This window comes from Kockiozyma suomiensis (genome assembly GCF_038497685.1).
Source record: "Kockiozyma suomiensis strain NRRL Y-17356 unplaced genomic scaffold V2V93scaffold_7, whole genome shotgun sequence".
Lineage (NCBI taxonomy): Eukaryota > Fungi > Ascomycota > Lipomycetes > Lipomycetales > Lipomycetaceae > Kockiozyma > Kockiozyma suomiensis.
Window position 1 is genome coordinate 844,924 of NW_027117670.1, and position 23,820 is coordinate 868,743.

Genomic DNA, 23,820 nt, shown 5'->3' on the forward strand with positions numbered 1-23,820 from the left:
CAGCAGCAACTACCTTCGCGTATGACCTCGTATTTTTCTGAATATGGATGACAGATTTGCCTATTATTCAGCATAGCACTTTAGCGGACTTAAATCATCGGACTTTAGTTTGCTCTCGTAAGCTCTGCATTCTACATTCGTCATTGATTTAAAATCGATATTCATAATAAACTGCTATATATATACCTCTCTGTACGCAATCCATGACGATCTGTATTCTATCTTGCCAATTAACTCTCAGTTACTACTGCTACTCACAATGGTGTCAAAAGTTCTCATAACGGGCTCGATTGGCTTCGTTGGCGCAGCTGTTCTCAACGAACTCCTTAAAATCGAGTAATCTGTCGTGGCTTCGGTTCGCTCTGAAGCTAAGTCTGCCTCTCTCGCCTTGAAGTATCCAGATGAAGTTGCCAGTGGGAAACTGTTTTTTGTTACGGTCCCGGATATAACCGCCGCCGGCGCTTTCGACGAGGCGGTCAAAGGCGTAGAGTACGTTCTACACATTGCGTCTCCTGCTGGAGGTGATTTCCAAGACAATGAACAAGGATATCTTATCCCTGCACGGGACGGGACTCTGTCTCTTCTAGACTCGGTGAACGGTCATGCTAAAGATACAATCAAGCAAGTCATTCTTATGGGCTCGTTTGTATCAATCTTTGACAAGCCTCAGTTCGTGTTGACAGGAGACACCGTTTACGACGAAACGTACTGGTGCCCAAACACATGGGAGCAAGCTATCAAGAAGGACGCTTTTTATGCCTACATTACCAGCAAGATTGTAGCTGAAAAAGTAGTGCACACTTTTTCCGATAAATACTGGAGATAATTATTAATCTCTTTTTTAACATCTAGGCAGCCTGGAATTTTATGGAGAAAGTGAAACCGGGCTTTGCCCTCACAGTGCTTAACCCTCCTTTTGTCTTTGGACCAATGTATCAAGACGTCACCGCGAAAACTGTAAACAGCTCAAATTCAATCCTCCAAGGCTTGAACAAGACTCTCGAAAATCCGTTTCCGGCTAATTCGTCAATTCAGGTCGACGTGCGCGACTTCGCAGGTGCGATGATAGCTGCCATTAATAATTTAAAAGCGTTTGATGAGCGCATAATTATTGCTGGCAGCTACGTCTCATTCCGTAGTATTATTAAAACCTGTAAGAGATTTAAGGAAGAAGGCGAGTGCTACGCGAGTGGTCCTGATGATTCTGACGAGCTTCTGAAGAAAGAAATTGAAACTGGAGGAGTTGATTTGACGAAAATGAGAAAAGTGTTTCCTGGTTTTACGTTTCGCAGTTACAAGGACACTATCATTGATACTATTCGGCAAATAAATCAGCTAGAAGCTTCTGCTTAGTTGCCAGAGCAGTATCTCTCACATTTATGGAAGAAAAGAACACCCCTTCATAAAAACTGGTTATTTGAAAATCTTGTTGTCAAAGGATCTATATGTACATTGGATTCCAGACTAAAACAATATATATATCTCAAAACTTATGCCTCAAAACAGAAACCCCTATAATACAGCAGCCAGACAATAATGCAAAATATTAATGCAATAAACTCGGCATGACAATCCCTTTAACTAATACAATCGTATCTCCATCTTTAACCGCTGATGCTCCTAACTTGACTGAATACTCCAACACTCGTCCACTCTCGACATGAAAAACTCGTAATCTATCAGTATCGGCAGTTTTACTACTGTTTCGATTCGGGACCTGTAGTCGCGCAGCAGCTTTGTCCAGAACTTTTCCCATCGGGTAGTCTTTACCGAAAAACATCTCTGCTTTTGCGGTCTTGGAAGGAGCAAGGTCGCTCTCAACAAAAAGATAAACTCTGTCTGCTGCAGCAACTGCTGCATCACCTTTCGCGGCGGCTTTCAGACTAGCGATGGCTTTTGCTCGAGCAATTGTGGCAGCAGCCGTCGCCGACGGTCGAGGCTTGAGAAACGATGATAAAGATTCGCCAACTTTAGTTTTCGCGGCATTCGCTTGTCGCCATTCTGAAAACTTGGCCATCGCGCTCGCCTTCTTGTCGGCAGCCTTTGATTCAGCCTTTGGCGCACCGGGACATGAGTGCGCAAGTCGGTGTTTAAGACACGTCAAATTGTTACAGATCGGACACCGCGTTGCCGGATTTCGAACCGTATTTATTTGTGTCGTGCAGGTGCTCAAATAGCAGCTCACCGGATGCTCTTTTGATTTTGGCGCGGTTCCAAGATTGTGTCCAGAGATCGCTGCTGATTGCTTTGGTTTTGCCGTACATTCGTGTGACGACGGTTGTCGGTGGTCAAGACAGTATTTGTGACCACAATCTTCGCATTTGAAGCTGTTACTGAAGTTAGTAATTGTTTCTTTCTTTTAGAGCATATATAAATCAAAACAAGGCGTACGGCAGAAAGTCGAGTGTATGGCAGGAGATATAAGCGCAGTGCTCGCCAACGCTTAACAATCCGTCCTTAGTCGTAGCCATCCGTGCATATATCAGAAATACTCAGAACAAGGAATAGAAAAGGAGAATGCTGGCTTATATACAATACTAGGCAATATCGTGAGTAATTGCTAAGCGTGCTGACAGGTACGCGAACCTTCCCGCATCTTCTTCTGCGGCTCATTAAAGTTCTTTCTGCGGGTTTGGGTTGATCTAACTTATGTAATATATTCTATTTTTCACTAAGTCTTTCTAGAACGTTTACGATTCTACGGCTCAGTGCCAGAGCACATCCATTAGAAAAAATTCTGATTTTTCTTTTACTTGAGAGGCCAAATACGAATTCCCATGAATTCTATGCCATGTCCGTTGCCTGCTGCTTTGCGCTGCTTCTTGACAAGTGCAGGATCTTCAATAATTGCAATTCGTCGATCTGACTCAATGTTAGTATGTTGCACTATAGGTATATTCTAAGATGGAGAAGAGCATACCTGCGACTTGAACAGTCAGATACTTGAAATCAAAACTGTATGCATCCTTTGGCCTCAGCAACTCGGCCTGCACAGTACCCTCAACTTTGGTACTTCCCATAACATAAAACCGCATCCACAAATGCTCGACTCCGTACTGGTCAACTCCACGAGTGACAGCAACCGGCCGATTACGTGACCATCGATTCGATGAGGACTCGCCATAGAAAGCGAGCTTGGTGCCTAGTGCAGACTGGCATTCGGGATTCATCGAGATCATGCTTTCGGCTTTATTCTGTAGCTGGATTTCGCTGCTCGGGAGTAGGAGAGTTGTCACGAAGTAGTATCCGGCCAGACCCTAGCTGTTGGTAAGTAACTTGCCACTGATACCAGAAAAAAAAAAGGATAGGACATACAGTAAACCCAACACCGGCACCAACAACGGCACAGTAAAATAGAAAAGACGTCGACCGCGCAATCCATCGCGCTAAGGTCTGCACAAAGCTTGGCTTGGGGGTACTATTTCGTTCTTGCGCAGTCGTAGTATGCGTCGCGTAGGTTCTCAGCACGAGGGTATTATTCATTCTCGTGATCGCAACCGCTTTCGGATTTAATCCTTTAGAATATGCGTACTCGCACTCATTATTCCTCAGAGTCCGCATAGCAGGCTGCATTGATACAAAAAGTCTGACGTGAGAAACCGAGGTCTTTGGCGAGGATTTGAAGAGGATCGGACGTAGTGAAAAAGCCATATGCGGGCTGCGATATCCCGTCCAGTTTAAGCACCGCGTTGTGTGCATTATCGTGTGCCTCATTGTGTATTACTAAATCAATACTCTATCAATAATAGATTAGAATATAATCAAAGAACCGATGTAGCAAGAACTTTGCTAGTACTTGAACAAGCGCCGAGTCTGAAAGTCTCGGCTGAAAAAAGGAACCCCAGAGATTGGCAGTCACGTGCGTTCTCTTATAGTGCTAAAAAGTAGAGGCGGCGGCACCATTAGCTCGGATAAGAACCAAAAGCAAACACAATTGCCTTTCTTTCCTTTATTTATATTCCGTTTCTTTCAATATATATTTGTTTTCCTTTTTGCACTAATTAGAAAACTATTTACGGCAACGCGAGACAGCGAGTCGCGAACTGGTTCTGCTCTAATAGAAAAGATCCTGCCTTTCTTCGGCCTCCACCTTCCTCCTCTTAATTGCTTTTGACAATGCATCTTATTCGGGTGATTTATGCGATTGCAGGATTGTATATAGCATACTCGATAGGAGTTTCTCATACCCGGCCATCGGCTATTTCAAGATCATCGTCGTTGTCATTACAATGCCTACTATCAGCTGCCAGCTCAGTCTCTGCCCTCTCCGCCTCCGCAAACCAGGACGGAATTACAGAGGCGCAAGATAACGGTCCAGAACACATTCCGGTTGAGCACGATATTGAAAGTAACGCTGCACACGTACCCTCTGCGGAGGATATCGAGGGAAAAGATAATACTCGCGAATCACAAGAACCGGTATTTTTAGACGACGGCGAATTGATACGCGCGACCGAATCCACTACACCGCCCTCGCACAACGGAGATGCCACAGACGATAATCTTTCGCAAGTGGGCAGCGATGTTGCTCATGCAATAGTCAAAGGTGATTACACAGCCGCCGCGGAGATCGAGGAGGCAAGAGAGAACGAAGGCGGCACCGCACGCGAGCAAGAAGTTCCTGAGATGAAGATGCAGATTTTTGAGATACGCACAGAAAATCAAGAACCGGGTGTTGACAACCAAGCAGATGATAAGTCGCCGGCGCAGCAGAAACGCAATGGTAAGTATTAGGTTTCGCTCTAATGCAATCATCTCGCTGATATATCTTTCAGAAGTCAAAGATCAGTCTGCAGATAATACACCTGCCGATTCTACTGAAGCCAGCAAGCCTGCAACTTCGCAAAACCTCCAACAAAAACTTCAGGCAAAAGTAGTGGAAGTTCGCAAAGAAGTCGTCACCGAACGTCTAGTTGAGCAACCTTCAAAGCCGATACATTACGCACCGCTCAAAGTTGTGGATGGCCGCCCATACATTCTCAAGCGCCAGACCCCAGTTCCTGTTAGCTGTGTGCGTCGCGAGATTGAGCATGGCGAACACATCACTAGCGAGGAGACAGGACAGATTATATACGATGCCTTCCCCAGCTGTAAAGAGACCGGCAAACCGCTTGAGTTTGCGTTCGGCGTCGATTCTGACAAGCCTCAGTCCTGCACGTTTGATCTCCTTGATGAGACATATCATCTTTTCCAACTATACGTCCATCAAGACGCCCCTTTAAGCTGTCGAGTGCCCGCTCGTATTGACAGCGAAAACTTATACGCCCCTCTAGCCTTCTCAGTACAAGGCAAGCTCGAGACTTCTCATCTCGATATTGCCACGCGCTTCACAATCGTCTTTGAATATGTCGGCTCCGCACCAGGTGTCAACATTACGTCTGCGGTAGCATACCCCGTCGCCCCACTAAACACAACGCGGGTCATCATCGGCGATGAAATCGCTCTACAGTTCACAACGCGCTGGTTCAGCGTCGGACGCACTCCCAAAATGGCTGATCGCGACGTGACTTCTTTTGCTACGCTCTGTTACTGTCTTGGCTCTGCGGTTGTCGCGTTTCTTGTCTCGGCATTTTATTTCCTTGTCATTGTCTTTCCTCAACGAGTGCGTGCACGGTCTTCGATGCGGCAAGCCGTGGCGGCTGGATTGGCACCAGATTTTAGCATGTTTACGAGTAATGCGATATACTCTAGTACCAAGCGTGATTAAATGTGTCATTATTATTTTGTATATTATTAATGTCCACTGCATATGTTATGACTCGCTGTATGATTTCCCGTGTGTTTACATTTATGATTGTTATAGTTTCTATTACATAAAAACAGATATATTATCGGAACAAGCATCACCATCCCCAAATACAAATACGAGTTGTTATTGTTATTATTATCATTCATACATCTAGTCCACGTGCTTCTGCAAAGCCTGCGAGATCTTCAAGTAGCACTGTGCGGTTGCATTTCGCATAAACGTCAGCGACTCGGTAAAGTAATCGGGCAAAAGCGACAATAGCAGCGCGTCTCTTTTCTCATCAATCATCGGCACCAGTGTAATTGCCGAGTCATCATATCTTGCCCCATTAATACTGTTTGAACCGCTAGTATTTCCCGCATCTGGAATCAGCAATTTGTAATGGAACGCACCATTTCGACCGGCTTGAAGACAATCGAATACGACATTGTCGCCTTCCTTTCGCACATCGCGAACGATGAGACCAGTAAGATCAGAGATTATGTCTTCCTTAAGCTTGTCGATTGGAGTACTTGGCTGTCCGTTCCCACTAGAGCTAGTAGACAGGAATTTTGTGCGCAGCATGTTATTCTCTTGGCTTAACTTTTGTATCGTAGTGTTAAGCTTCATCACTGTCTCGCTATTCTCCGACGATTCGATAACTGCAGATTGCATCTGTTTTATCTTCAATGTCCGGTCAGAAAGCTCTTTGCGAAGCTCTGAAATCAGTTCGTCTGCAGCTGCAAATCTACGCTCTGCCGAGCTTCGATAAGAAGCGAGCGCTGCTTCGGCTGCCGTTTCGCGCAGGTTGGCTAGCTTACTAAATCGAGTCTTCAACTCTTCGTGCTGCGCAAGTAATCTCTTGAAAGTAGCTAATGAATAATCGTGTTGCTCTTCAAATTCCTCGTCTTGTTCTTCAACTGTGCCTAACTCATTGCCTTCTTCTTCGAACGCGTCCATGGTCTCAGGCATAAACTGCAGTTTTGGTGGGCGTCCGAGTTTGGGTCTTGGCTCGGTTATCTTTGTGGCTGACGATTTAGCAGCTGACGCTTTTGCTGTAGGTTTAACAACGGAGGCAGTTCTCGCTCCATTGGTCTTGTTGGTGGCAGATGTAAGGGGTGTTGAAGTGACTGACGGTGTCTTTGCCTTGCGTAACGCAGAAGACGGAACTATAAAAAATTATCACTAAACAACTCTCTATCTGTATTCTAAAGTTGTAGCAATTCTCACCCTGTCTGTTCTCCTTCTCTGGGACATCATCTTCTGAGTCAATCGCTTCTGTGGTGGCTGCTAGTTTACTGGGCTTTCTGACAGACTTAGCTGCCGCCTCTTTCTTTGACTTCGTAGTAGAAATTGCTTTGGCTTTTTTCGACTTCACTGGCTCAATCTGCTCTTCCAGATCCTCCTCTTCTCCGTCGCTGGAAACGTCTGAACTATCAATAAGAGCAGATAATGTTGAGAATTTCTGACTCTTAGCCGCCGCAATCTTTGTACTTTTCTGCTGAGTAATTTTCGTCGCTTTTCTTGCACCATCAACCGCCATTACACTTGATCCTCTTTTTTTAGACATGGCTGCGGAATTTATGATAAGTCGCTGGTGTCGTGGTCGCGTAGTGCAAGTCTTGTATGGATGGCGCGCGATGTTTACGTTTCTCCAAACCTTTGTTTTGTTTTGGTTCCGTTGCCGCGGCAGCCATTTTACGTAATTTATTTGTCAAAACCTTTTTGGTTCTTGAAGGGCAAGGGTATTGTTTTGTACTGCTTCGTTCGGCTTTGGACAAGGACCAACATCGGCTGTTTGTACATGAATCGATAATCGACTGCGTTGTACTCTTGGAGCCTTTACTTTTTTGTGTTTAGTGTTATTTGATAGTATTTGGGGAAAATGTCGTTGCCTCCATGGTCGAGGTCCAAGTTCGGTGAGCTGACGACTGGTATTCGTAACAAATTTTGTTGAGGATTATGCTAACTTGAATAACTTGCAGGTAAAACGGCATATGGTTCTGTGAATGTTAGCAAGTCTATAAGGACCAGTGCAACTGTTCCGAAAGCCAGCAAAGAATCGTCTGCATCTCCAGTCTCGTCAACGGCGTCTACACCTGCTGCTGCGGCTGCCGCAGCAAGTCAACATTCTGATGCATCGTCGAAATCAGATTCATGGCCTCCGTCGTTGAAGAACTATGTAGCTCGCTGCTTTACCTCGTTTCCGCCTTCACAGAGACCGATGATGGAGAAGAATTTGAAGAAAATAATTGGTGCTGTGATTGAATCTGGAACTATGTGGACGGTGGACTGGGATCATTTGCCTATGCCATTAGACGACGATGCTGCTGTTGAAGAGGATCGATTGGAGACCTTGAGAAAAGACAGGAAAGACATAAAGAAGGAAAATGAGTATACTAACGAACAGGAAATTTTTGTCTCGGCAAATCCAAGCAAGAGGTCATCAAAATGGGATCAACCACCAAGTAGAACATCCAGATCTGTGTCACCAGTTATCAGAAGTACTCCAAAGAAAAAGAAAAAGTGAGTATTTCACAAAATTGAAGAAAGTGATTCTAGCTGCTCACATAGTACTTTAGATTGTCAATAAACTCAAGTTTTGCAAATACGGATGAAGAAATTGCAAAAAAGGAAATACGAGCTCGCAGATTTGACTCCGGTCCCAACGATAGACTATCGACACCTCCCGCTTCCGGAATGGATGATCTATATATCTTTGTAAGTTTAATTTAGATTCTTCGTTTAATCCTCGAAGCAGTGCTAATATGGATAAACAATTAGGATTCTGTTTCAGAAACATTTGTTGGACGTAGTCAAAAACTGGAAAAACATTATCTACGCTTAACGTCGGCTCCGGACCCCGAAACCGTACGCCCATTACCTGTGCTTCAACAAACTCTTGAACTACTTAAAAATAAATGGAGGCAAGAACAAAACTACGCTTATATTTGTGACCAATTTAAGTCTATGCGACAAGATCTTACTGTCCAGCTAATTCAGAATGAATTTACTGTCAACGTGTACGAGATTCACGCTAGAATAGCATTAGAGCGAGGAGATTTGGGAGAATACAATCAATGTCAGACTCAACTGAGATCATTGTTTGCGATGGGGATTCCTGGCCACCCGCATGAATTTTTGGCATATCGCATTCTTTACTTACTACATACCAGAAATCAAAGCGACATGAACGAACTACTAATTGAACTAACAGAAAAAGAAAAGGAAGACGAAGTAGTCGCACACGCGCTTGCTGTGCGAACCGCAGTTATGGACTCGGATTACCATTCACTAATGAAACTGTATCTGTGTGCGCCTAATATGGGCGGATATGTTATGGACTCATTTATTGACCGTGAGCGTCTACTTGCGCTAGAAATTATTTGCAAAGCGTATGTATCTTGCTTTCGGATTTATGGCTATGATTATATTGACTGGGTTACAGATTCCGACCAGACGTTAATTTGAGTTACCTTACTATCGAGACGGCATTTGAAATTGAAGAAGAATGTCTAGATTTTCTGCAAAAAAATTCACTGCTTGACTACTTTGATTCGGATACTAGACGTTTACGTACAAAGGAAGCATATCCAGTTGTAATGTATAATCGCATGGCGGCATTCAAGAAAATAGATATAAAAGGACAGATCTGAACGTAAACGCTGATTGCGTTAACTGGGACTTGTTCAGTCATCAGGTTATCATTGTATCGGCGTTTTGGAGTGATTCCTCTTGTATTTCTTTGTTTTTATTTTTTCGAAGCAATAATGTTTTGATTTTGGTATAGATGCTGCTTTGTCGTCTGTCTTTGTATAGAGCTCAGTGAGGCAACCATCTACAGAGCGCAATCTAACGTCAGAGCAAAACGTATTAATAGAAAGCTTTTTTGGACAGCTAGTTAATCACTGTAAAGAGATTCACAGGCTACAATCCTGCGAGAAGAAATAGTCTATAATCTAATTAATTAGTCTTTAACGGGAGAGTAGTAATATTGAGACGAGAGCCGGGTAAGGATCAACTCGGAGAAGCGCCCCTTACAGCCAAAAATCAATACAGCAGTTCCCGCCTAGTTCTGTCTTGAACCGCGACCCGCAATCGCTGTGTAGAATTATTTTTTTTTTGGCATCATGATCAAGGTGAGCTCTATGTGCTTGTTTGTGCTATGTATAGTCTGTGCGGGAATTGAGGTGCGAAGGCAATCTGAGGGTTGACGAGCGCGCCTCCTCAGCTCAAGAACAAACACTCTCTTAGTCTAATGGATCCAACGATACTTACTAAATAATGCTTACTTACAGGGCCTGCGGCGATCTCTTAAGGGTGAAAAGACTGCACCGCCATACTCGTCGATTGGTTCTCCTCAGTCGGTAGCGCGTCAAACGTCGGCGCCTGCTATTCTCCCTCCAAAAAAGGTACGTTCCTAGATATTTCCAATTTCGATCTTTTAACGTGCTATATCTTTGCATGGCAATAAGATATGCCGCTGGTTTGTATTTGCATCATTTTTGCATGTATGCGCGTACAGCTGTCCGCAGGGCTATAGGACAAGTTTGTACCTTAATGAAGAATCTCGATCTGACTCCTGCGTTATTTTCGCTTCTACTACAGGTTATTCGAGCCATACATGACTACGACAGTAAAGCCCCGGGAGAGCTTTCATTCAGTAAAGGCGATTTTTTCCACGTAGTTGGCAGTGAGAATGATCCGGATTGGTACGAGGCGAGTAATCCGTCAGCCAACACGCGAGGAATGGTCCCGGTATCATATTTTGAGGTGCTCGGTAGAAATGCACGAAAGAGCTCAGATAGTAGTCTTCGCGATGGAAAAATGATTTCGGGCGCGTCCAATGCGTCGTCAGCAACACAGTCAGCTATGACGAGAAGAGAAAGTGATATGATGTCATCGGCATCTTCTTCCTCATCAGGTCGAAGGCATTACCAACCGCTTTACGGTGTAGTGCAGTACGATTTTCTGGCTGAGCGGCCAGATGAGTTGCAGGCGACGGAAGGCGATGCAGTGATAATTGTTGCTCAGTCGAATCACGAGTGGTTTGTTGCCAAGCCGATAGGTCGTTTAGGTGGACCAGGTTTAATTCCGATATCTTTTGTCGAAATCAGAGATATGGCTACTGGTCGACCGATCGAGAATGTTTCGGATGCTATACTGCGAGCTGGTGTTCCAAAAGTTGAGGAATGGAAAAAGCGGACGTCGGAGTACAAGGCGAGTAGTATTCCTCTTGGAAAATTTGAGGACGATTCTGGGATGCCGTACGGCCGGCTCCAGCAAATGTCTATTTCACAAAACAGTCAGCCTACATACTCTCTGCACTCTGCACAAAGCCGGCAGACCTCGAATGGGCCTCAACCATACGCCGCACAATCGTTCCAGAGCGGAGCATATGACGATCGACTGTCGCAGTCGGCCTCAGAAATGTCATATGAGCCCGTTGTTATCAGTGCATCAGTGGATCAGTTTTCGTTTGATAATGGTAGATATTGGTATTTGTTAATAGCCGAGATGGAGGATGGCACATTTAGAAATCTGTGTAGGTATTATGAGGATTTTTATGATTTCCAAATCAGACTACTGGACGAGTTCCCTGAAGAAGCTGGGCGTACCGGCAGGCAGCGAGTATTACCGTTTATTCCTGGCCCGGTGACGTATGTGAATGACTCGATTTCTAGTCAAAGACGCGTGAATTTGGATGAGTACGTGCGCAAGCTGGTGGTACTACCTGCATACATCTCCCGCAGTCCACTTGTTAAAGGTCTGTTTGCAATGCGAGAAGGTGACGTAGAGTCTGCACAGCCTGCGTCAATTCTGCCACGGCCAGAGTTACAACCGCAAATGCAAGATCGGGTAAGACAGTCAGTATCAGTCGCAGCGCGTGCGAGTTTGGATGCCGCGTCATCGACTACAACGTTGGATCAGCAAGCGATTTCGACATCGCAGCAGCATATTCGCGAGCCCTCGATTGACCGTACGCAGCCGGTGAGAGCCTCAGGGCGAAGCATGAATGGTAACGGCGCATTGCAGTCAAACTACTCAGTGTCGCCTACAACGAGCACATCGGGCGGCGAGGGCTATACGCATAGTGTGAATGGCAGTATTACAGGAGCGCGTGATGTGGAGATGGAAAGGAATCCGAGCACGATGAGTGAGGTGTCTGCGATGACCTCATCGCGACAAGGCGCAGCAGGATATTTGAAGGTCAAGGTGTTTTACCAGGAGGACTTAATTGCCATTCGTGTACCAGTAGGTGTGACATACGAACAGTTGGAGAATAAGATACAAGAGAGGCTAGGTTCCTCGAATCTTTTGTTTTATTATCAAAATGAACAAACGGGCCAGCACAACCAACTTCAAGACGACACAGGGTTGGCGACTGCTATTGGGAATGGCTCGAAGCTGGTCTTGTATGCCCAATAAGAGCTGCTGGGTGTCTATTTTGGCTATGCTATTTATTTTATAGATTTGAATTTACGCGCTGAGCTTGTATTGAATTTTCATTGTCCGATTTTATTGTCTGATTTTATTGTCTTTCAGGGATTATGGTAGGGAACTATATTGAATAAGTGATGCATCTCCACGAGAAGATATGTTTGTTTATACCAGATTATGATGTACGATATATGTGCTAAAAGACTAGTTTTCTAGTATAAGACTACGATTGATGACGTAATGCGAACAGCGTGGCAGTGTGGGGCGGGGGCGCAGCGGGATAAGCACAGCCACAGGCCTTGCGCTCTCGGTGACGACTCCTCTCGTGCTCTTCGTCTAAGCAGTTCCATCGTATCTCCATCGCAGCCTGCGTCAGATCGCAAGAGATATCTTGCGTGTGTTTGTATTTTGATTTTTATATTTTTGTGGTTTGAACGGTATCGATCATGTCCTGGAAAGGTATCCAGAAGTCGGTGGCTCGCGTACGTATATTCTTGTATTGTTTGTCTGAAACTCGCGCTGATATCGCTATTCTCTTGCAGGCCCCGCAAAACTTGCGACAAAAGATGAATATTGTAAGTATTTATAAGTCTCTACATCTTGTGTTTCTGGTCTGCGTCGATGATGCAAACCAGATGCGATTGCTGCATCGCGCATCAAGACGCCGTCGTCTCAGCATGAGCGACTAAACACTTTGGGCCATTCGGCAAGCTAATCGCCATCTTATCTTCCAGGGCGAGCAAACCAAGGACGCCGTATTTATTGATGCTGAGAGACGATTTAAAGAATTAGAAAATGAAACGAAAAAACTCCACGATGAGTCGGCTAAGTATTTTGCTGCAGTCAATTGTATGTTCTTCATGCTCAATCGACCTTTGTTTGCTATCCTGTAAAGCTTGCTACTGACTACTCATGAATTTTATATAGCAATGCTGACGCATCAGATTGAATTCTCGAAAGCTATTGAAGAAATTTACAATCCCATCAGTGGTCGCGTTTCCGATCCAAATGCCGCAATCCCAGAGGGCAACCCGGAAGGTATCGCTGCCTGCGAGCAATACCGATCGATTGTAATGGAACTCCAAGTGCAATTGCAGCCGGAACTTGAGATGCTTGACTCAAGAATCGTTAAGCCCGCTGACGAAATGCTAGAGATTGTCAAGCATATCCGCAAGCTTATCGTTAAGCGCTCACACAAACAGGTTGACCTTGACCGGCATCATGGCTCTCTTAAAAAGTTGCAAGACAAGAAAGAGCGATCGCTTAAAGAGGAAAAGCAAATGTACAAGTACGAGAATGATTATGAGATTGCTGCTCAAGAGTATAATTACTACAACGATTTGCTGAAAGAAGATCTGCCAAAGCTCTTTCAGCTCGAGACTGAATTTATCAAGCCGCTATTTCAGTCATTTTACTATATGCAGCTGAACATTTTCTACACTCTTTATGATCGCATGAATTCTAATAACATTGCTTATTTCAACATGGATTCGAAGGTCGATATTGAAACTGCGTTCGCGGCCAAGCGCGGCAATATCCAGGAAATTGCCGACGCAATTCCTGTTACGCATTTCAACCTTAACCGGGCGAAAAGCAAAACTGTTGATGCGAAGTTCAAACGCCGTCCGGGAGCGCCTGGTGGAGCGCCTGGTGCTGTTGGCAGTCCACTATCTCCTGTTGGTACAGGGTTCTCTGACGGAAGTAATGCTCCACCTCCGTACGGCTATGGGGAGTATGCGCAGCAGTCTGGTAGTGAATATTCTCAGAATGGAGTTGCGAGTCCCGCACCGTACAGTCCTGCGCCGTACAGTCCTGCATCTGCCACAGGAGCGTATAGCCCGCAACAGCCAGCCTATGGTCAGCCAGCCTACGCAGTTCCAGCTGCTTCAGCGAGTGCTCTTCCGGGATACCAGCAGCCGGTTGGTCAACCGTACGGAGAGTACCCGGTTGAGAAGAAGGCTGCGCCAGCTCCACCGTCAAAGCCTGCATCCATGGGTGCGACCGGTCTTGAATATTGTACTGCGCTCTACGCGTATGCTGCGCAGGCTGAAGGAGATTTGTCGTTTAATGCTGGTGATAGGATTGAGATTGTGCAGCGGACAGCCGATCCTAACGTGAGTCACCGTTTTCGATATTTTGTTTCGCTGTCAATAATAATAATAGAAGCTAACTTGAGTAATTAGGGTTGGTGGACGGGAAAGCTGAATGGGTACCAAGGAGTGTTTCCTGGCAACTACGTTCAGCTCTCTGGATAAAGGAATGGTCAGAATATTGTAAGTTCTAGTTTTAGTTATATAGAAGTAATGGAGCAGCTTTGTTAAATGGTTATTTTTGTTTTCCTTTTTATAAGTTCGAGTTTTTTTTGTTTTTTTTCCTTTCTTAATAATTTGTTAGTAGCTCGAGCCAATGTTTTGTTATTTGCGTTGCATATCTGTTTGAAGCTAAAACCATTTGTAATTTTTTCTTATCTATTTCTTGTTGGTTTTGTATATTTATCGTATTGTATTTGAATAAACGACATCGATATTCACACATAACATAATCAATATTATAATCTATTCGCAATAAAATGATGATGAAATTGGAGCAAGTTGGGAGTTTTAGAGTTTTAAGAATGAGTCCCAAGATAGAAATCCCAAAATAGCAACTACTAATTTCTGACAATCTCTGATTTGACTGAAAACTATAGAAAGGGTGCCGATTGCCAATAAAATAGCAGAAAGAAGATCATTTTTGGTTCTGTATTTTTTCTTACTGCGAGCAAAAAAGTAATGAGAGGGATATGGAGACTGATATTGGCAACGTGCATAGTACTTGCCGCTCATGTCTACGCTACGACTGCTGACGATAAACAATTCTATGAGCTGGATTCTGCTGAGCGAGGGGATACACCACTGAATGTAGCAGAAGAAAAGAAACAGAGTGTGCTGTCTTTGAAAGAGAGCGCGGATGAATATGGACAATCAGATACAGGATCAAGAAGGACCGCCCAGTTCAAGTCATTAGTGACATGGATGAGAGGCTCTATGACACAGTCAGATAGGTCGATTGATACCGAAGAGCGCGAAAAAATGATTTTGAAAAGTATATCTAGGAAGAGAATAGCCAACCGGCCTATTAGAAGAGCTGTCAATGGGACTCTCACGTCAAGCAGCTCTCTAGAGACCACAAGTAGTCCGGTATCGACTAGCACATATGTATCTACCATTGAATCTTCCGGAAATCCTGTCTCGACAGTGACAGAAACTACGATTATTTTCAATCACCTGAGTTCGACTACGACGAGTTCGTCGAGCCCTACGATGACTAGCGCTAGTAGTGGTAGTCTAACAACTTCACTGTCATTGCAAACTACGGCGGCCTCAAATGCTGTTACAGGAATGAATGTGAACAAAGAGGCTGTGCTTCTAGCTGGAATATTTGCTGGAGTATTTTGGTATTTATGAAGGTGATTTTATAGCTGCCGTTTGACGCACTCATGATCAGATTTGAGGATAAACAATTACATCTACCAATATTATTAAATCAATATAATAGAATGTTAGCTATAATTGCCCTCTTTTCCAATTTCTCTAATACTTTTCGTTTCGGTTTAGTAGAGGAGTCCGAGCCGAAATTGGATATTTAGTAATGAAATTTTAATAATTAGATATTTAGTAATCAGATTATTTCGGAGAAAAGCACCACAGAGCTCTTAAGTCCTGCAAGCAGCTACACAGTGCTCTTTATTCTAGAACTTATTTCAGAAATTTCCAATAAATCCACAAAATTCAGAATATTTGTTTATCTAAAGAATATTTAAAAATTAATGAAGAATTGTAAAAATACTTACAAGACTAAAATAATGTAGAGCATAACTGAGATGACGTTTTGATGGTATGCCCACCTGCGGTGATTATTCAGTCATCCAGCTTTTGCTCTTCTTCGCAGCGCTCCTTGCTTTTACGTGCTCTTCCTGCTCTTCAACGCACTCATTCCTCCAACATGCAGGTCTCAGTTATTCGACGCCTTGCAAATTCCGGCCTACGTGCCTCCGCAAGCTTTACCACTAAAAGAGCCGTGTTGGGATGCTGTCAGCAACGCTCATATGTGAGCAACTCAAAGACCAGGAACGCAGTGGCGACTACAGACACTCCGCTCACTTCTCCACCGCCTTCGCAGTTCAATCCCGCAATCACTGAGGCTGCTGCTGGTATGTTCTTTTACTGATTTTTTTTCTTATAACAAAGTTCATGAACTGTGCTAATTTTCATTGACAGAGATCTTGCAATCGGCTGAACTCGTGGACACCGATAAGCGGCCAATCTACTTGGACATGCAAGCTACTACTCCGCTGGATCCGCGTGTCCTCGACGTGATGCTTCAGTTCTACACCGGATTGTACGGAAACCCGCACTCGCGGACACGTATGTGCCCTGTCTTTTCCAAATAACTACTCTAATCTTGAAATTAATCTGTTTTTCGACTTAGATGCCTACGGCTGGGAGACTGACGTCGCCGTTGAGCAAGCTCGCGTACATGTGGCAAATCTTATTGGTGCTGATCCAAAGGAAATTATTTTTACTTCCGGTGCAACAGAGTCCAACAATATGAGCGTAAAGGGTGTTGCTCGATTCTACCAGAACAAAAAGAAACACATCATTACTTCGCAGACCGAGCACAAGTGCGTCCTTGACTCTTGTCGCCATTTACAGGACGAAGGATTTGATGTCACCTATCTCCCTGTGCAGTCTAACGGCCTAATCGATCTCGCTCAGCTCGAGGCTGAAATTCGACCTGATACTTCGTTAGTATCTATCATGACTGTCAACAACGAAATTGGCGTCATCCAGCCGATCGACGAAATCGGTAAAATCTGCCGCAAGCATAAGGTCTTCTTCCACACCGATGGCGCTCAGGCTGTAGGAAAAATCCCTCTTGACGTCAACAAGTCAAACATCGACCTCATGTCAATCTCTGCGCACAAGATTTACGGTCCCAAGGGTATCGGCGCCTGCTACGTACGTCGACGTCCTCGTGTTCGCCTTGATCCTATTATCACCGGAGGTGGCCAGGAACGTGGCCTGCGCTCTGGTACCCTCGCGGCACCTCTGATTGCTGGATTTGGTGAAGCCTGCCGTATTGCCAAAGAAGAAATGCCGTACGACAGCAAGCATATCTCTGCTCTATCCAAGCGTCTCTCGGACGGTCTTTTGGCCATGGACCACACAATCCGCAACGGCGACGCTGACCGGCACTATCCTGGTTGCGTAAATGTCTCTTTTGCTTACGTTGAGGGAGAGTCTCTGTTGATGGCTCTCAAGGATATCGCGCTCTCGTCCGGATCGGCATGTACCTCGTCGTCTCTTGAACCATCGTACGTTCTGCGTGCATTGGGCGCAGACGACGCACTTGCTCACTCTAGTATTCGCTTTGGAATCGGTCGTTTCACTACGGTCGAGGAGATAGATTATGTTTTGAATGCCGTCAGAGAACGGGTTACTTTCTTGAGAGAGCTGTCTCCTTTGTGGGAGATGGTTCAGGAAGGTATTGATTTGGAGTCAATTGAATGGTCGCAGCATTGAATTGGTTTAGAATCAGTAGTGCCGGGGGGAAAATGTCTTGTTTTGAGAATTGAACAGCTATATGTATAAGTGCTATGCGGGAAGACTTATTTTTTTGAGAATTGGAGGTTATATATCTGGCGTTTACTTGTTATTACATTCCTTCAGTAATCTCTATATATGTATGAAAACTTTGTGATTACCATTTTTTTCCAAACTATGTTGCAACCCCATCATTTCATTGCAATACAGAAAAGTACTAGTCGCTGTGTTTCAACCCTTTATCCAATAATCCTTGCGTCTCGTGAGGTATGGATTTTCCCCGCTTGACCCAGTACTTATCCCACATAGTGTCAACGACAGGGAAAAACCACCCGGTACACACAACTATGCCGCCCAAAACATTTATAAGTCTAACAAGGAACTGAAAGAACGGAACGCGACGTTCGGTGATTTCTAGACCGATTGGCTCGATATCATATTTCAAAAATATTCCTGGAGGATGTGTTGGGTTGACGTGTGGTTGTGGTTGTTCAGTAACTGCGTATTGGTTTGTATCGATGACTTTTCGGCCTCCGTAGGATACGTATGTCGTCGGTACTACGGAGACGTAGTATTGGTATCGAAACATGTCTAGAACATATGAGTATCAAATTTGAACGTTATTAGATATATATAAAAAAAAAACTGACATACTGGTATCAATAATTGCAGCCACTCCATCAAGAGGATTCTCTAATTTCGGGTAATATTCACCAAAGGAAAATTCGTCGATTACATGAGAGAAATTGAGTCCGTCCCTGGTCAACATCGAGCGATCGTAATCAGCGTAGGCAAAATTCTTTCCAGTAATATGGAAATCTCCTTGCACTTTATTCACTTTCATCGACCCGTATAGTCGGCAAGCTGGTGAATTTGGATGATGCATTTTCTTTGTCTTTGAGAATTTCTTTGCTGCTTTAGCGCGTCGAAATACGGATTGAAGATCGTCGTCTTCTTGCGCCTCAGACCGCGATTCAACTGTCAACTCGTGAGTTTTAGATAAATCAAAATCGGTAGGCTCCATCTCTACTAGCTCAGCTGCTAGCAATCTATCACCGGCCGCATCTTGAACGTTTACGTGCAGTGTTATACAAGGCATCGCAACCGTGATGTCGAAATTTATCTGCATATCCCAGCCGACTCGGTTATCAACCACAAATTGCTGCTCCTCGATACCGGCAAAGTAACTACCAAGTTCTCCCCATATTAGGTAGACGCAAAATAGACTTAGCAAAATAGTTACTAATCCGCCTTGTGACGATTGAGTTGTGTATGTCGGCGCGACCTTGGCTGCGAAATGTATCAGTTTGAATGCAATAATAAGATAACTGACAAGCTTAGAAACATGATACTTACGAAAAGCATCAAACGTGCGTACGCGTCCACGAATTCCGTTTTCTTCGGGTTCCGTTGTATCCATTATCAGTCGCCCTTTTCTTAATTGAATGGGTATTGCAGAAACTAGAGATGGATAACTACAAGACGTGTTCAATTTCAGGAGGCCGCGCCGCACTGGCGCGTGTAGAATACAAATACTATTATACCAAATTCCAAAATCTTTAATCTTTGAATAGCTATAATACACATCTATAGATGCTCTAAACTTTTAGAAAACACGAGACGATACCATCTGCCTTGACCGCCTATGCTCTCAGTCAATAATGCAAATTCAACCGTCGAAGTATATCCACCATCGATTTAACATGGCGACATCCCCTCTTCTTTTTCAAATTCTTTTTCCCAAGCTGTAACAAATCTTTATACTTCGACATCTCATTTCGGACCTAGTCTGAACACGCGATCCACTACTTGCAGCTCGTGACTTGGATTCTAATTGAGATACCATAGCATTGCGCGGTTTGCTGAAACTACATTGAGACCGACGCCGGCTGCTCTGGCTGAGATTAAAAATATACAAATTGATGGGTTTTTATGAGAATCAATTTTCACCTGTAATTTTTGTTACTGCCCGTCAGCACTACGATTGGGGGAGTAAAGAAAGAAAGCGTTTGCTCAGCATATGATATTGATTCATCTTAGCGACAGAACGAATAATATCCATACGACTTTGAAAGAAGATCAAGCACCTAGCATTCGCGTCAAATAATTAAACAACAGGACTCGATCTCCTTGACCTCTACATGCGGTAAAAATAATTGCAAAATCTTCAAGTTTCTATTGAATTTGGGTCAACGTAGTTGACTAGAAGAACTCGAGAGCAAAGTATTTACCAGCCGCTCCGCAGAGCCTACTGGAAAATCCTTGCTGCTCTTGCTTTCCCTTCTCCTGGGCATATGAACTGTCAGAAGAATCAAGTAAGCAACTCTATCAATAGCATACTTGGCAAGTAAAAGGCAAGATGATCTGCTCAACTATCAAACATAGAAATCTCAGTATATACATAACTTAGTAGAGAAAATCGACCAAAAGCATTAGCGCGCCATTATTATGTAATCGACAAGATTTAAGAGGCCCATTCACAGCATGTAATCAAGTATTACGACAGTGGAAACCCGCTATCCAGCTCGCAAACAGTTCACCAAGGCAGATGATGAGAAAATGCGGGTATTGTCGACCAGCGTATCTCATGAGCTGCGTTCGCGATATATCGCGCTCATCAACAAAATTTCCAAAGCCTGCAGTAAGAGAAGCAGTGATCTCACTAGTTCTTCCGCGACCCTACTTATCACCAAGAAGAAACCCAGTCTGATTGAGGAATAGCTCATGCTTGGCCTCGACGCCATCGATAAACCCTACTAAACCCACTAAAACCGTAGCCTCTGTACTATCGCAGAAGGAGAAATGCCTTTTATCTCGCGGAAAGCAGTCGGCATATGCAGAGGAAGACTGAGACGGGCGGAAGAACGGCTCTATTTTTGAAAATCCAGAATCTTGAAGGACAGTGGATCCAAAGTAGGCGGGTGAAGTGAGTACCAGAGATTGTTGCTGCTTGCAGCTCCGGCTCTGTCAAAATTGTCTGTGACGTTTGAAATAAGGGTCTGATGATCTTCTATAAAAAGTTGTAAAGTATGGTGGGATCCTCAGAGAGGCGAGTATGATATTTGCGACAAACAGTAGTCTTTTTAGCTGAATGATATGCAGCTGAATGATTCGTAGACGCGTCTTCATCAGAGGACTATACGGTCCGCGCCTACGACATCATAAAAATAGAAATACACATACCTATATCTACAAATACAGCAGCAGCTAGTAAATCACCAAAGATAGCAGTACCTGTTTACTTATTGCCCGACATGACAATTGAGTATGATTGAGACGCAAACGTCGCTGTCGATTGCCTAGTTGGGCATGTTGGGAGCAAACGTTCTGTCACGTGAGTGAATGACCAGTTGGATTAGGCAGTGTCGGATGCGAAGTCTCTTTTTCCCCGCTTCGATTTGATATTGACATTTAATATTTGATATCCTTTGATTTTTTTCTGGTTGTAAGAAGAACAAATACATCAGAGAGTATTCGAACTGTACAAGGGCAAAATATCGTCGACTTTTAAATAAAGGCAAAGTTTTGAAGTAATGATCACCTCGATTCCTCCCCAGTCTCCGCTTTGCTCTCCTCTGTTGCTCGCTTCTTCTTCCCCTTCTTTTGTCAGTATGCAGCAGCAGCAACAACAACAGCAGCAACAACAATTACGGGAGGCACCCTCTCCACTCCTTCTTGCGACTTCTCCTTCCTGTCTTCCCTCCCCGACTTTCCTCTCCATCTCCAGCACCACCCCTGCCGTCTCTCCTACTCCCTCGCCTCTTCTCTCAGCCTCCTCCTCTTCCGTTGGCCTCTCTTACTCATACCAGCGCCACCAGCTCAAGTCACGCAACCCAACCCTTAGCATGGCTATGCCGTCCTCCCCGAGATTCAGCGCGTCGACCTATTCCCGCGTCTATGGCTCAAATACTCCCCAAGACTCTTCCTCAGACGCAACACCCTATCTCGTTCCCGTTGGGTCCCCTCTCGGCCCAGTAACTCCGATGCAGCTCGCCGACGAAGAATTTCAGTTTCCGGTCTCTGGGACCTCGCCTCTGTCTTCCACTACGTCTACTCAGCTGCAGACTTCAACCTCCCAGTCAAGTCTATCGCAAACAAATCTCAGCTGGAGACAACGTCAACAGGCTGCTAAAGCCACAGCCTCGGGCGCTTTTCCCAGAGCTTCAAAGTACACACAGTCTACCTTCTCGCCATCTTTTTCTCGAACCGGCAGCTCAGCGAACCCGGGTGGCTACGGGTATACCACCACGTCCTCTTTTCTCACCTCGGCTCTTAATGCCAGCGCATACGCAGCCGACGTCAACCAACTACGGCGACAATCGAGTAATGGAGCAAGTGCAAATAGCTCTTTTCAGCCTCTGGGAGGTGGGTTTTACAATGCAAGCTCGCCGTCGCCTTTGGCGTCGCCCATGTCGCCACGGTCGCCTTTATCTCCGGCCATGTCTGATGGTGATGTTGAGGAGATGGAGGATTTAAAAATGGATGGCATATAAAGAATGTCATTTTTTAAATCGAGTCGATTTACATGAGCATTAGTGGCTACTAATTTTGATTTTTGGTTTCTGTTTGGGTATTGGTGCTACGGTTGAATCTGGGTTTGCTTTTGCTTTTGTTTAATATACCGAATTTACATATAGGCTTATACTGTAAATTTGCGTGCTTCATCTTATCTTGCTTTATTTTCGATTTGTAAAATATTTACGTCTCATTGTACACATTGAAATAACATGAACATGTATTCTAGCAAGACATGATCGCCCAAACTTTCTCAGCTCTGTATATAAGTATCGTACACTCTTTCAGTCCTCTCCTTTTCCTAGTCAGCTTTTAAGCAGATTATTATCGCCTACTAGTGCCATTTTGTGAGCCAGCAGCACCTGGAGCTCCAACTCCACCCTGCATTGGAAACCCAGGAGGAGGAGGAAAAGGGAATGGCGCAGCACCGGGAGCACCAGACATACCCGGGGTTGGAGCGAACCCTGGCGGCGGAGCTATGGCACCTGGAGCTGCTGGCATGGGCATCATACCTGGTGGTGGAATAGGCATTCCTGGCATACCTGGCATACCCGGCATACCTGGCATTCCTGGCATTCCTGGAATTCCTGGCATACCCGGCATACCTGGCAGAGCCGGCATTCCTGGAGGTGGCAGGGCACCAGGAGGAGGCAAAGATCCAGGAGGAGGCAAGGGGAATCCAGACGGCATTCCACCAGGCGGAGGAATAGGCAGCACTCCCGGCGGGGGAATTGCAAGACCACCTGGTGGAGGCACAGGAGGCATACCAGGAAGAATCACCGGCATTCCTTGCGCGGGTGGAACAGCGGAGGGAGGGACTGCATTTTTGGGAAACTTGTATGGTAATGGCTTTGGTGGCACTGGCTTACCATCTACCATCTGATTCTGATTTTGCAAATTCTCAATAATCGCCTGTGCTTGTTCTTGACTTATTTCTGAAAAAAGCATTTTTCACGGTTAGCAGCGCAACCAAGAATATAATACTTGAATGTAGAGCTTACGCTGGTAGTAATCAATGACATTTTTGATATGATTTCGCCCACTATTGTGCGCTTTCCGCACACTTATCGAGTTATGTGTAAGAAATACTATTTCAAAAGTTAGACCATACATTGTCGTTTAAAAAAGACACTAGAAATAGCTTACCATCACAGTAATCGCAAAAATAGTATACCTTAATACCGTTAGCATCACAGATCAAAAAATATATTTTTCGTCATACTTATCTTTGGCATGATTATTCAATACTTCAAGCGTTCCAAATCCTAGTTTCTGAAATATTTCAATCGAATCAAAGATTCGCGAAAACAAAAGACAAGAAGAAACACAGTATATATATGTAATGTGGTTGCCAACCATCAGCGGGTGGTTCCCGGACAGAGCTCACACACAGACACATCTGATCACGTGATCACATTACGGCCTGTGTTTCCTTGTCATGGCCTCGGCAAAGAATATACATATATTAAATATATGCCCACCACAAAAAAGCCACTGCTTAGTTTTTTTTCCTTTTCTTTTTTTATTTAATGTTTTTGAAGAGTAGTATAA

At 44.5% G+C, this 23,820-nt stretch overlaps 12 protein-coding genes across 12 annotated transcripts; 7 read left to right on the forward strand and 5 right to left on the reverse strand.

Moving 5' to 3' along the window:
- Window positions 1–259: 259 nt before the first annotated feature.
- Window positions 260–1,353, forward strand: V2V93DRAFT_380518 (uncharacterized protein; the record flags this gene model as incomplete). Its single annotated transcript, XM_066912059.1, has 3 exons — window positions 260–310; window positions 374–790; window positions 853–1,353. The coding sequence occupies 3 exons, from the start codon at window positions 260–262 to the stop codon at window positions 1,351–1,353; spliced, it is 969 nt and encodes a 322-aa protein (XP_066765913.1).
- A 60-nt stretch (window positions 1,354–1,413) lies between these two features.
- V2V93DRAFT_370312 (uncharacterized protein) lies at window positions 1,414–2,560 on the reverse strand. The gene is made up of 2 exons (XM_066910237.1): window positions 2,392–2,560; window positions 1,414–2,327 (listed from the first exon to the last, which is right to left on the reverse strand). The coding sequence occupies exons 1-2, from the start codon at window positions 2,469–2,471 to the stop codon at window positions 1,547–1,549; spliced, it is 861 nt and encodes a 286-aa protein (XP_066765914.1). The 5' UTR covers window positions 2,472–2,560; the 3' UTR covers window positions 1,414–1,546.
- A 189-nt stretch (window positions 2,561–2,749) lies between these two features.
- On the reverse strand, window positions 2,750–3,651 carry V2V93DRAFT_380520 (TIM21-domain-containing protein; the record flags this gene model as incomplete). Its single annotated transcript, XM_066912060.1, has 3 exons — window positions 2,750–2,862; window positions 2,921–3,257; window positions 3,316–3,651. The coding sequence occupies 3 exons, from the start codon at window positions 3,649–3,651 to the stop codon at window positions 2,750–2,752; spliced, it is 786 nt and encodes a 261-aa protein (XP_066765915.1).
- Window positions 3,652–3,909: 258 nt separating this feature from the next.
- On the forward strand, window positions 3,910–5,803 carry V2V93DRAFT_253446 (uncharacterized protein). Its single transcript, XM_066907123.1, has 2 exons — window positions 3,910–4,723; window positions 4,779–5,803. The coding sequence occupies exons 1-2, from the start codon at window positions 4,117–4,119 to the stop codon at window positions 5,705–5,707; spliced, it is 1,536 nt and encodes a 511-aa protein (XP_066765916.1). The 5' UTR covers window positions 3,910–4,116; the 3' UTR covers window positions 5,708–5,803.
- On the reverse strand, window positions 5,726–7,359 carry V2V93DRAFT_370316 (chromosome segregation protein Csm1/Pcs1-domain-containing protein). The gene is made up of 2 exons (XM_066910238.1): window positions 6,959–7,359; window positions 5,726–6,897 (listed from the first exon to the last, which is right to left on the reverse strand). Exons 1-2 carry the CDS (start codon window positions 7,296–7,298, stop codon window positions 5,900–5,902), a joined length of 1,338 nt encoding a protein of 445 aa, XP_066765917.1. The 5' UTR covers window positions 7,299–7,359; the 3' UTR covers window positions 5,726–5,899.
- A 254-nt stretch (window positions 7,360–7,613) lies between these two features.
- Window positions 7,614–12,157, forward strand: V2V93DRAFT_380523 (SAC3/GANP/Nin1/mts3/eIF-3 p25; the record flags this gene model as incomplete). Its single annotated transcript, XM_066912061.1, has 7 exons — window positions 7,614–7,647; window positions 7,714–8,254; window positions 8,311–8,449; window positions 8,513–9,123; window positions 9,177–9,327; window positions 10,027–10,140; window positions 10,337–12,157. The coding sequence occupies 7 exons, from the start codon at window positions 7,614–7,616 to the stop codon at window positions 12,155–12,157; spliced, it is 3,411 nt and encodes a 1,136-aa protein (XP_066765918.1).
- Window positions 12,158–12,386: 229 nt separating this feature from the next.
- V2V93DRAFT_253422 (uncharacterized protein) lies at window positions 12,387–14,486 on the forward strand. The gene is made up of 5 exons (XM_066907122.1): window positions 12,387–12,651; window positions 12,712–12,744; window positions 12,904–13,018; window positions 13,097–14,283; window positions 14,353–14,486. The coding sequence occupies exons 1-5, from the start codon at window positions 12,616–12,618 to the stop codon at window positions 14,422–14,424; spliced, it is 1,443 nt and encodes a 480-aa protein (XP_066765919.1). The 5' UTR covers window positions 12,387–12,615; the 3' UTR covers window positions 14,425–14,486.
- A 335-nt stretch (window positions 14,487–14,821) lies between these two features.
- Window positions 14,822–15,791, forward strand: V2V93DRAFT_370324 (uncharacterized protein). The gene has a single exon (XM_066910239.1). The coding sequence runs from the start codon at window positions 14,941–14,943 to the stop codon at window positions 15,613–15,615; it is 675 nt and encodes a 224-aa protein (XP_066765920.1). The 5' UTR covers window positions 14,822–14,940; the 3' UTR covers window positions 15,616–15,791.
- A 313-nt stretch (window positions 15,792–16,104) lies between these two features.
- On the forward strand, window positions 16,105–18,098 carry V2V93DRAFT_370325 (pyridoxal phosphate-dependent transferase). Its single transcript, XM_066910240.1, has 3 exons — window positions 16,105–16,361; window positions 16,429–16,575; window positions 16,640–18,098. The coding sequence occupies exons 1-3, from the start codon at window positions 16,154–16,156 to the stop codon at window positions 17,731–17,733; spliced, it is 1,449 nt and encodes a 482-aa protein (XP_066765921.1). The 5' UTR covers window positions 16,105–16,153; the 3' UTR covers window positions 17,734–18,098.
- On the reverse strand, window positions 17,841–19,205 carry V2V93DRAFT_370327 (endoplasmic reticulum vesicle transporter-domain-containing protein). The gene is made up of 3 exons (XM_066910241.1): window positions 19,111–19,205; window positions 18,409–19,044; window positions 17,841–18,345 (listed from the first exon to the last, which is right to left on the reverse strand). Exons 1-3 carry the CDS (start codon window positions 19,172–19,174, stop codon window positions 17,972–17,974), a joined length of 1,074 nt encoding a protein of 357 aa, XP_066765922.1. The 5' UTR covers window positions 19,175–19,205; the 3' UTR covers window positions 17,841–17,971.
- A 2,162-nt stretch (window positions 19,206–21,367) lies between these two features.
- V2V93DRAFT_370331 (uncharacterized protein) lies at window positions 21,368–22,518 on the forward strand. Its single transcript, XM_066910242.1, has one exon. The coding sequence runs from the start codon at window positions 21,600–21,602 to the stop codon at window positions 22,245–22,247; it is 648 nt and encodes a 215-aa protein (XP_066765923.1). The 5' UTR covers window positions 21,368–21,599; the 3' UTR covers window positions 22,248–22,518.
- On the reverse strand, window positions 22,406–23,617 carry V2V93DRAFT_370333 (U1 zinc finger-domain-containing protein). The gene is made up of 4 exons (XM_066910243.1): window positions 23,496–23,617; window positions 23,416–23,437; window positions 23,271–23,357; window positions 22,406–23,204 (listed from the first exon to the last, which is right to left on the reverse strand). The coding sequence occupies exons 1-4, from the start codon at window positions 23,502–23,504 to the stop codon at window positions 22,594–22,596; spliced, it is 729 nt and encodes a 242-aa protein (XP_066765924.1). The 5' UTR covers window positions 23,505–23,617; the 3' UTR covers window positions 22,406–22,593.
- Window positions 23,618–23,820: the final 203 nt, after the last annotated feature.